Source organism: Cricetulus griseus (assembly GCF_003668045.3).
Source record: "Cricetulus griseus strain 17A/GY chromosome 1 unlocalized genomic scaffold, alternate assembly CriGri-PICRH-1.0 chr1_1, whole genome shotgun sequence".
Taxonomy (NCBI): domain Eukaryota; kingdom Metazoa; phylum Chordata; class Mammalia; order Rodentia; family Cricetidae; genus Cricetulus; species Cricetulus griseus.
In genome coordinates this window covers 166,655,935-166,671,000 of record NW_023276807.1, presented here as the reverse complement: position 1 = coordinate 166,671,000, position 15,066 = coordinate 166,655,935, and the positions used below count along the sequence as shown (strand labels likewise).

The window sequence follows — 15,066 nt, the reverse complement described above, 5'->3', positions numbered from 1 at the left end:
TCTCTTCTGGACACTGAGGATCCATTACTGAGGATCCATTTACAAGCAGGAAAGGAAAACATGACCAGAGACACTTAGGTCAGGTGAGAGGTGAAGATTACTGAGTAGTAGCCAAGGAGATGACAAGGGACAGATGGAGTTAGGTTGCTCAAAGAAGGTAAATGGATAACTAGCTATTGACTCACTGTGGGAGAACGGGGACTTGTAAAAGGCCAAGGGTTTGGTGTGAAGGAGGCTAGGGCCATCTCGGCTATTAAGAACAAGGGATCCAGGGAAACACTTCACAGGAAGAGAGCAGTTCTCTCCACCTTTCTTCCTTTTACAAGCTTCCTCTTCTTCCTCCTCTTCCCTCCATCCTCTTCTACAGTGATGGGGATTGAACCTAGGGACTTGCTTATGCAAGGCAAGCACTCTCCCACTATTCTACTACTATTTTAAGACATGGTCTCACTAAATTACCCAGACTGTCCTTAAATCCAGTCTGTACTCCAGGCAGGTCTTGTGATCTCTTCTGCCTCCCAAGCAGGTGGAATTACAGGCCTATCAGGCCATCAGGCTCTATTCCACAGGACTTATTAGTTATCACAGAAATGGAGATAAGTGAGGTGAGGGGGACCACAGAGTCCTTGAAGTGAGCGTCCCAGTAAGGTAAAGTAGGAAAAGATATGTGCTTTGTGTCAGACAGCTCTCAGCCATTTCTAGTAGTAGGCACTCACTCAACCTCTCTAGGACTGTTCTCTTTCACTTGGCTCCCACTGACTTTTCATGAAGACTGTCCCAGGCATTGCTGTGACACAAGCTACAGAGTATGGAATAGGAGCTTTGTGGTCAAACCATCCTGACCTTGGCTACTGCAAACAGAACAACACACTGTATGCACTCATGAACAATGTGTGGACCACCACCAGTAGCCATGATGACAGGGTGTGAGTGGGAGTGTGGTGTCATTCAGGTAATCAAGACAGGCAAGACAGGCCCTGGCTAATCCCAGCCCTGGGTAACACCTCCCAGTGCTCAGAACAGACTCTCAAGACAGCCAGGCCAGAAGTGTCCGCCCTCGGATACCAGGGAGATCCAGGATGGGGAGCCCAGTGCACCGAGTATCACTGGGGGACACCTGGAGCAGGCAAGTGCACCCTGACATAGACAGCGAAAGGGGCACACCACCCTTCAGTGTGGAGCGTCTCACCAACATCCTTGATGGAGGCATCCAGAACACGGTGCTGAGGAGGAAAGTCGGTAAGCAGAAGCAGGAGCCAAGAGCTGGCTTTGAACCTGCATGTTTTCTTCAAGAACAGTCTGTTAACTACTTGTGTACTCCTCCTTTAACTAATGTTCCCTGTTGCTGCTGCTGTTGTTGCTACTACTTGCTGTTTTGAGAGAGGGCCACTTGTAGCCCAGGCTGACCTCAAACTGCTGTGTAGCCAAGGATGATCTAGAACTTCCAATCCTCCTGGTTCCACCAGAGCATAGCTTTTCAGGAATGGGCAGAGCACATCTCTCTCCTCAGGGGTCTCAACTGTTTCATCTGCTAAATGACTGACTTCCTTCCCTAATCCATGAGGCAAGTGGGTGGGAAAATTCGAAGGTGTCAGGAACTTTATCCAAGCCACCAAAGTCCTCTGTTCTCTCTGCTGCAGAAAGCATTCTCCAAGGTGACCCAGTGTTCAACTTGAAGGACCATTACTTCATGACCCAGGATGAGCAATACGAGGCTGCAATTCAAAAGAAATTTCACCTTGAGATACTAGCCCGGCACCTGGGCTGGTCAGAAGGCAGTCCTGAACGCAGTTATGCTGAAAGGTGATCATCTGGGGCAACCCCCACCAGAGAGGCATGCCTGCAACCCCCAAGCCCATGAGATATTTCCCTCAGCAAAAGAGGACTTACTAGAACACTAGGATGCCAGATACCCCCTACCTCTTGCATCCCACTCAAGTTGAAGGTTTATGGACCTGTCTTCCACAGGCTACTCATCTATAACCTCTCTCTCCCACAGAGCACTTTCTGGATATGTCAACTTAGGCTTACATGGTATTGCCATGAATGCGCTCAGAAGCCTTGGCTCAGATGAGCAGATTGCTAAATGGGGCCAGCTCGGCAAAAACTTCCAAATCATTGCAACATATGCCCAGACAGAGCTGGGACATGGTGAGCTAGAGCTGCTGCATTCGGTGTTCAGACTGCACAACTTCAGGGGCCCCATTCACAGCTCACAGATGTGCATGCTAATTTGGAAACATCCCAGCAGATGACAGTCACGGGTCTTGAGGAAGGAGTGCCTTTCCTAATGTGTACACATACATTGTATAAGCTACCAGAGGGGCAAGTCATTCCCTTAGGAAGCATTGGCATGCATCCCTATGTCCTCACAATGGCCATAGATGAAAGGGAGAAAGGGCTGTGAGTTCAGTCAGGAGCTCACCTTGTCCCATACCTAGCCCAGACCCACCTAGGAGCTCCCAAGAGAGTACCCCACCTTGGCCCAACAGTCTAACTCTCCTCCTTGATCCTAAGGGACAAACCTGAGGGGCCTGGAAACTGAAGCCACCTATGATGCAGCCACCCAGGAGTTTGTGATACACAGCCCTACAATGACTGCCACCAAGTGGTGGCCTGGGGACTGTGAGTATACTCCTTCCTGCTTCCCTGTCTCTCTCTCCATAATAAAGGCAAATCTGGGGCTGAATAGCACCGACTTTGACATCCAACAGACATCGGGTTGATTTCCTGTTCTAGGCTGGTCACCTTGAAATCAATTGAAATAGATAGGATGTTAATTTCCTTAGTAAGTGACTGGAAAGTCCCAAGGGAGCTCTGAGTAGATAAGGAAATACACCCAACCTGTGGGTGACGAGGGCCAAGAACACACCACATATGCACTGCTCCCTCACAACACATATGTGAGGCACACAACACACACACTACCCTAAATACAACACACAAACATATACTGCCCCCTACAGTCACATATATATACAACACACACTGCTTTGTAACACAAACTTTGCCCTTACAGACGTGTCCATGTGCATACTTCCCTTACATAGAGAGCATGTAGATGTAAACATACACATACTGCCCCCCACAGACATGCATGCACACAACATACACACTGTTGTCATGCAGTGCATATCCACACCTGTGCATATAGACACCACACACACAAACCCCCAAATGTGTGCTACATAACACACACTGATACCCATATGTAGGTACACAGCATATACTACCCCCATACAGACACACCTGTACATGCACACAACACACAGAAAATGTCTTTATCAGAAACATGTACATAAAAATAAACACACTGCCCCAGCACAGACACTCATGCATGTATAGAGCACATATGTTGTCCCCCGGGCACACTTGTGCATATACATAATATACTGATCCTCATACACACACACACCACCTAGTCTTGTCCCAAGAGCTACCCACAATATCATATATTCCAGCCTCCCAAGTTAACAATAAGCCAACCACCTACCAAAGTACATGCCCTGGGATTAGTCAGTAGCTAAACATCCTCCCTGCCACTGCCATTCCATGCTTAGACAAGCTCCAAACACATGGATGCCAGGTGGCAGACACAGCGATGCCTCTGAGCTCCAAGACAGGAGCTACTGAAGTCTCTTTTGAGAAATAATTTCCAAGAGCTTCTCTAGCACTTGGAGACCCAGTGATAAAAATGTCTGGTGTGGACACTGAATAAGTAAATTATTTGAATGCAACCAAAGCAGGGCAGGTGGCACAATGGGGGAAGCAAGGCAGAAAAGAGAAGAGGGTAAGGGGACAAAGATGATTGAGTGGTCAATATCAAATTTGCATGGGAAAGAAACCCATCTTTAAGATCAGGTTGATGTGGTTTTAATTCCAGCTTTCCCCCTCAGGCCAGTGACCTCCAGTGTGTCACTCTGTACAGAGCATCAGTTTCCCTATCTGGAAAATACTACTCCTCTTGCCTGCCCTGCAAGAACTAGGAAACCTCACTGGGCAGTAGTGGCGCACATCTTTAATCCCAGCACTTGGGAGGCAGAGGCAGGCAGATCTCTGTGGGTTTGAGGCCAGACTGGTCTACAAAGTAAGTTCCAGGACAGGCTCCAAAGCTACACTGAGAAACCCTGTCTCAAAAAACCAAAATAACTAGGAAATTTCAGCCAAGAGCTGGGCTCTCACTGGGTTTCAATAAGGTGTGGTTGTGCTTATTATGGGGCTGGCTAACAGCAGAGTGATTCATCAGCTGTGTGGTAGGGTGCAAAAATTATTTCAAAGTTTGCTCACTTCAAACTCCCTTGCCAACTTACTGTTTCACTATAGCTAGTTTTCTTGTGACAATTCCTTCTGTCAATAGTGGCTTTTCAAGAACTGAAAGGTGTCTATCAGTAACCCAAAGCCCTGGAGTCAGGAGCAAGCCATGATACATAGGGCTTGCTGTAATGGGCCTCTTACCTCTCTGCCTAGTGGGACGGTCAGTCACCCATGCTATAGTCCTTGCTCAATTGATCTGCTCAGGAGTCCAGCATGGTATGCATGCCTTCATTGTGCCTATCCGGAGCCTAGAGGACCACACTCCACTACCAGGTAAGCCCTGCTGCTTCCTCAAGGACCCCTCCCATAAGATGGTCCCATCAACTTGACCAGTCCTGAATCCCCAAGATATATGCAAAGGAAGCTGGGATATGTCTCCCTTGGCTAGAAGGAATCCAGTTCACAGAACTAGTATGAGCTTGCTGTTTGACAGGTACAAGATTCAGCATCTGTCTGACTTCAGATTGTTTACCTGCAGCAGATACCATGGTGTGTACCTGTGTGTGCCTGTGTGCTTGTGTGTGTGTATGCCTGTGTGCCTGTGTATGCCTGTGTGCATGTGTGTACCTGTATGTGTGTGCATCTCTGTGTGTGTGCCTATGTACCTGTGTGTGCCTGTGTGTGTGCTTGTGTGTGTCTCTGTGTGTGCGCACCTGTGTGTGCCTGTGTATGCTCTATGTGTATGTATGTGTGTATCCCTGTGTGTATGTGCCTATGTGTGTTTATGCCTGTCTGTGTGTGTGTGTCTATGTGTGTGAATGCCTGTGTCTGTGTGCCTGGCATCCTGCATGTACCCAATTAACAGGCATTTTCATCTCTACCCTATTCTAGGAATCACAGTTGGGGACATAGGGCCCAAGATGGGCTTGGAACACATAGACAATGGTTTCCTGAGGTTAAACCATGTGAGGGTTCCCAGAGAGAACATGTTGAGTCGCTTTGCAGAGGTGAGATGCTGGGAAAGCTATGGACCCAGACAGTCTAGGGAGGGGACTTGCCCTTTATATAGCTGCCACAGGCTCTGGTTTGCCTCAGCAAAACTGAGTTTGGACCACAAGCCCCCTTCTCCCTGAAAGAGACTTAGGGGGCCCCACAGATAAGGATAAAACCCAACTTAGGAGCACAATGGTGTTGGGAAAATCTTGTCATTTGAAGCCCCAGACTCCCCATGTGTAATTACTTAACACATGGTTTTCAGAACAGTCATGAGGTACAGTGGCAAGGCAATCACCAGAAAGGGGAGGAGCTGAGGGTGAACATATTGCTTTCTTACAATCAGTAACAGAACAAATATGACCTACATTCGGATAGAAGTCCCCAGTTATCCAGTCTTCTTTACCTTTTTAGGTGTAAAAGTTGGGGGGTCCTGGGGTGTCTCATTCGAGCATTTTCATGTGTCAATGACCATGCTGCACAAGGGGTCTGCTTCAGGTGAACAAAAGTGGGGTGCCTGCAGGGATGGAGGCTCATGGAGGTGCGAACTAGGCAGCCTTGGCTTCAACCTAGCATCCGACTCTGTTGCACACAGGTCTTGCCTGATGGTAGCTATCGGAGGCTCGGAACAACACAGAGCAATTATCTAGCCATGTTGGTGACACGGGTGTGGCTGCTGTTAACAGGAATCCTACCCTACCTCAAGAAGTCTTGTGTCATTGCTGTGCGCTACTCAGTCATACGCCACCAGTCACATCTTCGGCCAAGGTAAGGAGTACCCAAAGTGTGACCCTGACAGAGATAGCTGACACCAATTGTGCAAGAGCAGATCACACACATGCACACACATGCATGCAGTCCAGATGAGGTCTATGGATCTCCCTACTCCCACCACCAGACTGTCTGGCCTAACCTGTTAGTGTCTTATCAGTGTGTGGTTCCATCATCTTTCACACCCCCCCCCACCCCGCACCATGTGCTGTGACTTGAGCTGTTTGCCATGTAGGACAAAGGCTTTCACTTTGTCCTACATGGCTGTGACTAGTGAGTTTGTGTCTCCTAGTTGTCAAGGCCGGTTGGTTGTTGTCAAGTTGTGTCTGATAAAAGCCAACTGCCTTTGACTACATGTGGCTAAACTCGTGCTACCTGGCTCAAACTCAGTGCCTAGCTGTGAGAATGCTAAGTCTAGACCCTTCCTTCTCATTATGTCTGTTGTATCTGGTTCCCATTCCTCCATTCTATGATGCAGAATGGCAAGGGCTGCTATATGATATCTGAGAGTAGATGTGTATATTTCCAGGAAGAATACTCTAAAGTTAAACTTCAGGGAAACAACAGTCTTTTGGCATAAGTCCCAAATGCACACACACACTCAAGATGCAACAGACTACAGTGAGAACAGGAAGTGGGGGCAGAGCATGTCACAGCCTAATGGACTGTGGTGCTGAGGAAAGTTTTCATCCCAGCCCTGCTGACTGGCCCTGGATTTGGGGAGACCCTCCCAGGTCTGTGTCCTACCTGTGCATAGTGAAGTCACCAGAACCGAGCTTGAGAACATGCAGCCCTGGGGCCTGGTGTAATTTCATGCGATGGGCCCCAGCCTGCCATAGACACGCTGAGGATTAGAGGCCAGGCAGACCTGGGCATCATATACTCCTTTCCCCTTCAGCTTCCATGTCTGCAAAATAGAGGTACCAGGGGCAGAGTTTTGGGATGGTGGTAAGGGAGAAATATGGAAAGGGAACTAAGCTCAAATCTCAGAGGTCCTTCCTCTAGAAACCCACAACAGCCTCACAGTGAAGATTTTTGAATTCTAGGCAGAGGGCATCTTCCCTGGAAGACTGAGTACTCAGAAGAAAGCAGTGATAGTGCTGCTGCCAGCCTGCAGGGCTCTACTGGGCAGTAGAGGTGTCTCAAAGCTGGTTATGAGTACAAGTGTATGAGGAGAAAATATCAAAAGAGATTCCACTCTCTCCCAATCCCATCACTCAGATCTCTACATGCTAGAGGTAGTCCCAGGTACTGAAGACACAGCAATGGATGTGGAAGACACGTTACTTTCTTACACCCTAAGAGTTGTTAAGTTCAACACGTTTCTTACCACACAGTAAGCACATGGTCATGGGCAATCAAAGGTTGTGAACTCTAGTCACCAGTGGTGCAGGGCCACACCCTTTCACCTGGTATTTGGATCCAGATGATTTGGAGTTCAGAACCTTTCACATTTTCAGATAAGATAATAGGTGTGTATGCTGTGGATATTTTTACAGGATAATGTATGAATATTGATGATATGTGAGGTTTAAAACATAGCAGCCTTATGTTGGTTTTTCAATGGTTCATTGTGACTTTGACAGTGTTAGGGATATGGGAAGATGACTTGGAGTGGAATTCTAAACCTTTTGCTTCTTTTCCCTTCAGTGACCCAGAGGCAAAAATCCTGGACTACCAGACCCAGCAGCAGAAACTCCTTCCTCAGCTTGCCATGAGTTATGCCTTTCATTTCCTGGCCACCAAACTCTTAGAATTCTTCCACAGCTCCTACAATGCCATTCTGAACAGAGACTTCAGCCTCCTGCCTGAGGTATTCTGTTTGATGAGAGCTACTGCTGGAGGGTGGTTAATGCTTTTCAGTTGTTGGGAAATGGCTACAGCCTATTTCATGGGCCCTCAGTCTCACAACGTCCCAGGGCATCACAGGGTGGATGTGTCATATACGTAGGTCCATGGACACTTACCTGACACCTAGAGAGCTCCAAGAAAGTTAACAGTATGTGAGTCTAGACAACACAGAGCCACAAACCCAGTGTATGATAGAAACCAAAACAACCCCAAAGTCATTTGAACTCATTTGATAGCACAGTTTGACCTGAACTAACCTGCCTTAGTCTACTGGCCACAAAGTAACAGAACCATCAGTATGTTCAACCATGAGTATAACACACCTCACAGGCTCTGCTTTGCCTTCCAAAAATCCAAAAATATATCAGGCCCAGAGAGCACCGTGGTCCAAGCTATGCATTGATTCAATACTCCCAGGATGAGTCTAGGATGAGGCTGTGACTCACACACCTTCAGTTTGTGTAGGCACTGTGCTTTTAAAGCATTGCTTCATTAACCCTTCTCATTGTATCCACCATCTACATTCTTATTTTGCAAGTAAGGAAATTGAAATAGAAAGGGAAAAGTAGGCCTTCCTTCCACAGATATGAAAGTCTGAAAGATAGATAGGGGCTTTCAAGAACCAAAACTTTAAACCAAGCGGCTGCCTGGCAACTTCTTGTCAGTCTAACGAATGTCTATAAACTCAGTGGCTTTTGTACACAACAGAAATTAATTTCTCACTCTTCTGGAGATGTTCAGCCGCTCTCATGCTGCTACTGTTTGGTAAGGGCCTTCCTGCTGTGTGATAACATGGCAAAGGATATCATATGAAAACAGAAAGAGTGGGAGGGCATTGAGAAAGCGGACTCAGGTTTATAACAAAGCAACTTCCACAATATGGAACTCAGTCCCATACAGCATTAACTCATCTATGATACAGAAACCCTCATAGCCCAATCGCCTCTTAAAACAGTTAAAATGGCAACTGTAAGCCGGGCGGTGGTGGCACACGCCTTTAATTCCAGCACTTGGGAGGCAGAGGCAGGTGGATCTCTGTGAGTTCAAGACCAGCCTGGTCTACAAGAGTTAGTTCCAGGACAGCCTCCAAAGCCACAGGGAAACCCTGTCTCGAAAAACCAAAAAACAAAAAAAAAAACAAAAATGGCAACTGTAGGGCCAGCAACATGGCCCAGTAGATGAAGGTGCTTGCTGCCAAGCCTGATGACCTGATTTCAATCCCTAGAATCCTCCTTCTAGAAAGAGAAAACTGACTACAGCTAGTTGTCTTCTGACCTCCACACATGTTGTACTGTGGTCATACACAAAGAGAGACAGAGAGAGAGAGAGAGAGAGAGAGAGAGAGAGAGAGAGAGAGAGAGAGAGAATGAAAGCTTTCAAAGGCAGCAACTGTGCTATTATATTTCAACACAAGTTTGGGAGACACCCCAGCCATTGCAGCCACTAACACTCCTCATGAAGGTTTCAACTTATGGCCTCATCCTTGCCAAAGGTCCTCCTCCTGTCACCATGCCTCTGGGATTCAGAGTCCATCTTATGAGTTTGGATAGTCTCCTGCAACCTGGGATTAGGCTGATAGTAGACACATGCCTTCTTTGGACACCTTTCCAAACTTCTGCCTGCTGGCAAGCTCCCACAACTCTTGTAGGATGGTGGGATCCAATCCAGGAAGGCTCCTACCTTCCTTCTTCAGACCCATGGCCACACTAGCTAACTGTGTGACTTTTCATGAGCCACAATCTCTGAGAAATAGGTTTGTCTGACACCCCGAGAAGCAGTGAGCTAAACACAGCATCACCCTCACAGCTGTGACAAGCATGCACAAGTGATAAGTGGGAGTCTAGATGGTACCACGGGACCCTCACACTACTTTGTTCTTGCAGCTCCATGCACTGAGTGCTGGGATGAAGGCCATGATTTCAGACTTCTGTACCCAGGGGGCAGAGATATGTCGAAGGGCCTGTGGTGGTCACGGCTACTCAAAACTGAGTGGTTTGCCGACATTGGTCACTCAAGTGACAGCCTCTTGCACCTATGAGGGTGAGAACACGGTGCTCTACCTGCAAATGGCCAGGTAAAGTCTAGAGTTGTCCAGACCTCTGGCCCACCCTGGGGCTCCGCTAAGCCTGTGCTTCATGGAGAAAGTAAGCTTTGGAAAAATACTATTGGAGGGCTGTTCAAATACAAGTGTGACCCTAATCTTCCCATTTCTCCAAGATTTCCTGCTATTCACAGCCAGGACATCCCTCTGTCTTACCCAGACAACAGCATCAGGCTCCTTCTCTGGGGTCTTGCTTTTCTCCTGTCCCTACTTCTCCATTGGAAGCCAGAGGGCTCTTTTCAAAGCCCATACTGCTCTTTCAGTCATTATGACCCAGATGCTGCCTGCCCCAACCTGTTCTCAGGTCCTCCTGCCTCCGCAGGCCATATAGTCTTCTTTCCACGTGCCCTTGGCCCCCTGCCACCCAAAACCATGTGTTTCCTTTGGAAATTATTACCATCCACAATTGCCTACAACTGCCTACTTCCTAGATAACTTCCTAGATAAACCAGAATTTGCTCAAGGGCAGGCAATTCCCTGCCTTGCTCACTGAGGTATTCCAGGCTCAGCAGAGAGCAAACACAAACCTCTCAGGCACCACCTTGAGAGGTTTGCCAGCTGCCTGGGTTTTTCTTTTTTCAAGTTATACAAATAATAAAATAGCACGTATTAGGTAGTTGGAACCCTGCACTTGACAAGCAATTTACAAGCTTCTAATTCAACTCTATACACCCACCCTGCTAGACAGCATTCCCATCATCGTGAAGAAACTGAGGCACAGGGAGACACAGAAAATTCTATAGCCTCACAGTGGTCTTGGGGGAGCTAATGGGAGTCCAGGATTGTCTGAGGACAACACTGGGTTGTCTCACACAGAAGCAGCCTGGAGTAACTCTCATTCTTCTTTTTGTCAGTGCTCCTTCATGTATCTGACTGTTTTAAAAAGTCACAGACACTGTACTTACACCCTAAGTCCCCAGTCAGAATTCCTGATGGTGAAGCTTCTGTTGACACAAACCTCAAAAGGCTTGTGTTCAGGCTCTAAGGGAGTCTAGCCCAGCTTTGCATCACCCTGTCACCTGCTAAAGAAGCGAGTACTTTGGGTACATCTCATTAAGGGTCCTACAGAAGACAGGGGTGAGGAGGTTGGAGTGAAGAGTGACTGTCAGGAATAATTTGGAGCAGAGGCCTGGAGCCCCTGGCTCTCCCCACTGGAGCACAGCATGACTGTATATGTCCCTGGAAGCGAGTGAGCTGGGCTGGGGGCGGGGGTCTCACATTGTCTCATCTGCTTCTACCTTCACCCCCAGGTTTCTGATGAAGAGCTACCTGCAGGTTCAGGTGTCCCCAGGCTCTACACCACAGAAACCTCTCCCTTGGTCTGTCATGTATCTTGCCACACCAGGGCCATCCAGATGCACAGCTCAGACAGCAGCCCACTTCCTCTGCCCAGATCTCTATACCACAGCCTGGGCACATGTATCTGCCAGGTAAGCCAGCAGTGAGAAATCAGCATCCCATCCAGCAGGATGGACACTAGTGGACAGTGTTTTACAAACTAATGCCATCTTCAGCCTCTTCAAACCTCTCAGCTCCTGTGACTGTGGGTGTAGAAGAAGGGACACCTCACCCCTCAGCCATCGACCACCAGGATTGCTTTATTCTGGTCACAGTGGTAGAAATGTATCCCCACTCTGGCTAGTGAGAGGAGTTTTTTTTTTTTTTTTAAAACTTTAGGTTCCTATGGTGATTTCTAACATAACAAATGCATTCATACATAAATCACTGTAAATGAACTGATATGCAAATCAATGCCAACAGAAAGTAATGTTTTAAGTCCGAACTATCCCACAGTCTAAAAATAATTTTCAAAGTCAAGCTGATATCTGCAGCACCCATGTAAAACAGGCAGGCACAGTTGTAAGTACTAGCAATGCCAGTGCTGTATGGGGCAGAGATAGGGTGATCACTGGGGCTTGCTGGCTGATACCCTAGCTCCAGGTATACTGAGAGACCCTATCTCAGGAGAATAGGGCAGAGATTAATAGAGGAGGATCTCTGACATCCTCCTGGACTTTATGCAAGTGAATGTACCCTCTAACACACTCACACACAAGCACATTTACACCACATGTGTATAACATATATATATTAAATAAATAAATAAATAAATAAATAATAAAAGTAATTTTCAAAGGTGTAGTTATACCTCAGAATAGAACTGGTTTGTAGTCTGGGTCTAGTAGAGGCCAAGGAATGTGGTCAAAACCAAGGACTCAGAGCTAGAGAGATGGTTCAACAATTAAGAGAACTTGCTGTTCTTGCAGAGGACTCAGGTTTGATTCCCAGTACACACATGGGGTAGTTTACAACTCCCTGTAATGTAATTCCAGTTCCAGGGAACCTGACTCCTTCCCTGAGATCCATGGGCACCTGTACATACGTGGTACACATGAACCCACACAAGCACAAATACATGAAAATACATGTCCTTTTTTAAAGGACATTGCTTTTCTTTTCTTAAATAAGGGCTCACTATGTAGCCACGGCTGGCTTGGAAATCATTGGGTAGACCGGGCTGCCCTCAAACTCATAGAGATCCATCTGCCTCTACCTCTTGCCTCCTCAGTGCTGAGATTAAAAGTATGTATCACCATGCCTGGCTAAAAACATGCCTTTAGCCTAAAAAAAGGCTAAAAACATGCCTTTTATTATTTATTTTAATTTTATTTGTTTGAGTGTTTATCTGCATGCGTATCTGTGCACCATAGGCATGCAGTGCCCATGGATGCAAGAAGTGGGCACTGGATCACCCGGAAGGAGTTACAGACAGTGTAAGCTGCCCTGCAGAAGCTGGGGCTTGAACCCGGATCCTTGGGAAGAACGGCCAGTGCTCTTAATTGCTGAGCCATCTTTCCAACCCAAAACATGAATTCTATTAGAAAACAACAACAACAAAAACCCCAAGAATTTGCACAGTCTATCATTTAACAGTATCACCAAATACTATTCATCAGAAACAACTTAGTGCTCCAGAGGCTGGGAAAAGAGATACATCCTAACCAACTAAATATAAACACCATCACTAAAGAGATTTAACTACCAAGAAGGGAACTTTCTGAACTGTGCCCCAAACCAGAAAGCCAAAAACTGGAGAAAACATTTCCACTATGCACTAAGAAAGCTTATGTTACAACATGTGTCCCAAGGAGGGTAGCAGCTATTTTAGGATCAAAGGCAATTTGAGACATTGCTTATTCATTCCACAATACTTTTAAATGCCTATAGTATGCCAGGTACTGTGTTTAGAAGTGAGAATCTACCAGTAAACTAGCCTGATAAATACACAAGACACACAGGGCTAAGGTAGCTGGGAAGGTTGAGGAAGGGAAAGAAAGATTACTGGGGCATTAAACTACCATTCTGCATCTCCTTGCTTGGAACTCAGTGTACCATCTGCTTATCAATTCCCTGACAAAGCAAATTAAATGTTGCTCAATAAACAGTTTGTTTTGCACCTAAATTCCAAGGACCAGATAAGCACACTCCAGATAAGGGGGGTAGAAAACAGACTAAAGGTTAATATAATGGCAAATGATTAAATGGCCCAGAGGATGGGAGGTGGTTCTCTGGTTTTATCTAGGTACCTCAGGTAGGACTAAGAGCAGCATTAGCCTCAAAAGAATAAACATTCTCTGGCCATAAGAAGTCAATCAACAGAATGACCTGAACTTACCCGAGATCCTAAGGCTTAAAAAAAAATATCCCAGGAGGCTAAAGCAGGAGGATTTAAAAATTCTAGTTCACTCCGGGCTATACAGTAATACCATCTCAACAGAGAAAAGAAAAATCTTACTCCTATTTCTGATCAGCTGTGTGACACTAATCGAGTTAATTAACCTCTCTGGGACTCAGTTTTCCCCGATGTAAATTGGGAATGCCTGTCCTTAAAGAGATACTCATGAAACATTTATCTTTATGTCATCTAAGAGGTCAGTGAGGCAGCCCATCAGTTCTCTTTCCTGCTCACTCAGGGTCCTGAGGCTCTTTCCTTTGGTTTCCAGGCTCATAAAGGATGCAGTACATCATACACAGACGCTCATGAGATCTGGGGTTGACCAGCATGATGCCTGGAACCAGACTGCTGTCATACACCTTCAGGCCGCTAAGGTGAGATGTCTGTCAGAGGAAGCTGTGAGGCCCTTGTTGTGATTCCCTAGAAGGCCACCATGCTAAGAAAACCCAAGTTCACATTCTTCCCCACCCCTGCTCCACAGGGACTGCCCTCATCTCACATCCAAGGCTGTAGTCCAGAGAATTTTAATTAAAGGGCTTAACTCCACAGTATCTTTCTGGCAGCCTGTAGAAAAATGTAATAAGGCATTGCTACTGAATTTGCTTCAGTCTATCAAATAGCTCCTCCCAGAAAGAGAAGCAGGTCAAGTCTTCCTTTAGCCCCACAGGGAATCCCAGGATGTCTAATCCAATTTACATTCTCTTTTGTATTTGTGCATATTTCACCATCAGCCTGCAAATATTTGAGCACCCATCCACTCTGTGTCAGCACTGGATGCTAAACAGAAAAGACACTGCCTAGAAAACAGCTATAATCACGGAAGCACTGGGATGGGATGGGAAATGGCTGCTGGTGACACTCCCTGCAGATCCCAAAGGATTTTGCAGAAAAAGGGGGTACATGGGCAAAGATTTCAAGCAGCAGTTGACTGTCTGAGGGTGGTGGCAGCTTGGAAGAGTTTTCGCAGCAAAGAGAGTACATCAAAACAGGAAGAAAAGGCCAAGTGCCTCGGAGGCTAAAGCAGGAGAACTGAATTACATGGTGAGGCAGGCAGAGCAGGGAGAGCAGGAGGGAGGTGAGGCATGAGGCTGGTTCTTCCTTTCTTTGCAGGGGGAGACTGCCAAGTTTGGGAAGAGTAATCATAACTTCTAGAAGAATTATGCATACTACAGGGGGTCGGAAAGGGCTGGAAGCCAATCAGAAGGAAGCAGAGGCAGTCTGGCCAGTCCTGAGGATGGCTCTACCATGAGCATGGTAGAGACTGTGGGAAGAACTGGGGAGATGGAGAGATACATGGCTTAGGTTATAGGACTCAAAGTCATGCAGTGGGGAAGAGGTAAGAATGCCTCCTAAGCTGGGC

The 15,066-nt window shown here is 46.8% G+C and overlaps 1 protein-coding gene across 1 annotated transcript in view; it reads left to right on the top strand.

Annotated features, from left to right (window-relative positions):
• The first annotated feature begins 251 nt into the window (after positions 1–251).
• Positions 252–15,066, top strand: part of Acox2 (acyl-CoA oxidase 2) — a 28,822-nt gene continuing 14,007 nt past the window's right edge. Inside the window, exons 1-11 of the mRNA XM_035452869.1 lie at positions 252–1,239; positions 1,641–1,803; positions 2,000–2,151; positions 2,518–2,625; positions 4,468–4,587; positions 5,146–5,261; positions 5,843–6,015; positions 7,669–7,831; positions 9,753–9,943; positions 11,221–11,400; positions 13,975–14,080. Of these exons, the coding sequence (XP_035308760.1) occupies positions 1,080–1,239; positions 1,641–1,803; positions 2,000–2,151; positions 2,518–2,625; positions 4,468–4,587; positions 5,146–5,261; positions 5,843–6,015; positions 7,669–7,831; positions 9,753–9,943; positions 11,221–11,400; positions 13,975–14,080 (1,632 nt within the window). The 5' untranslated portion in view covers positions 252–1,079. The remainder of the gene's footprint in view (positions 1,240–1,640; positions 1,804–1,999; positions 2,152–2,517; positions 2,626–4,467; positions 4,588–5,145; positions 5,262–5,842; positions 6,016–7,668; positions 7,832–9,752; positions 9,944–11,220; positions 11,401–13,974; positions 14,081–15,066) is intronic.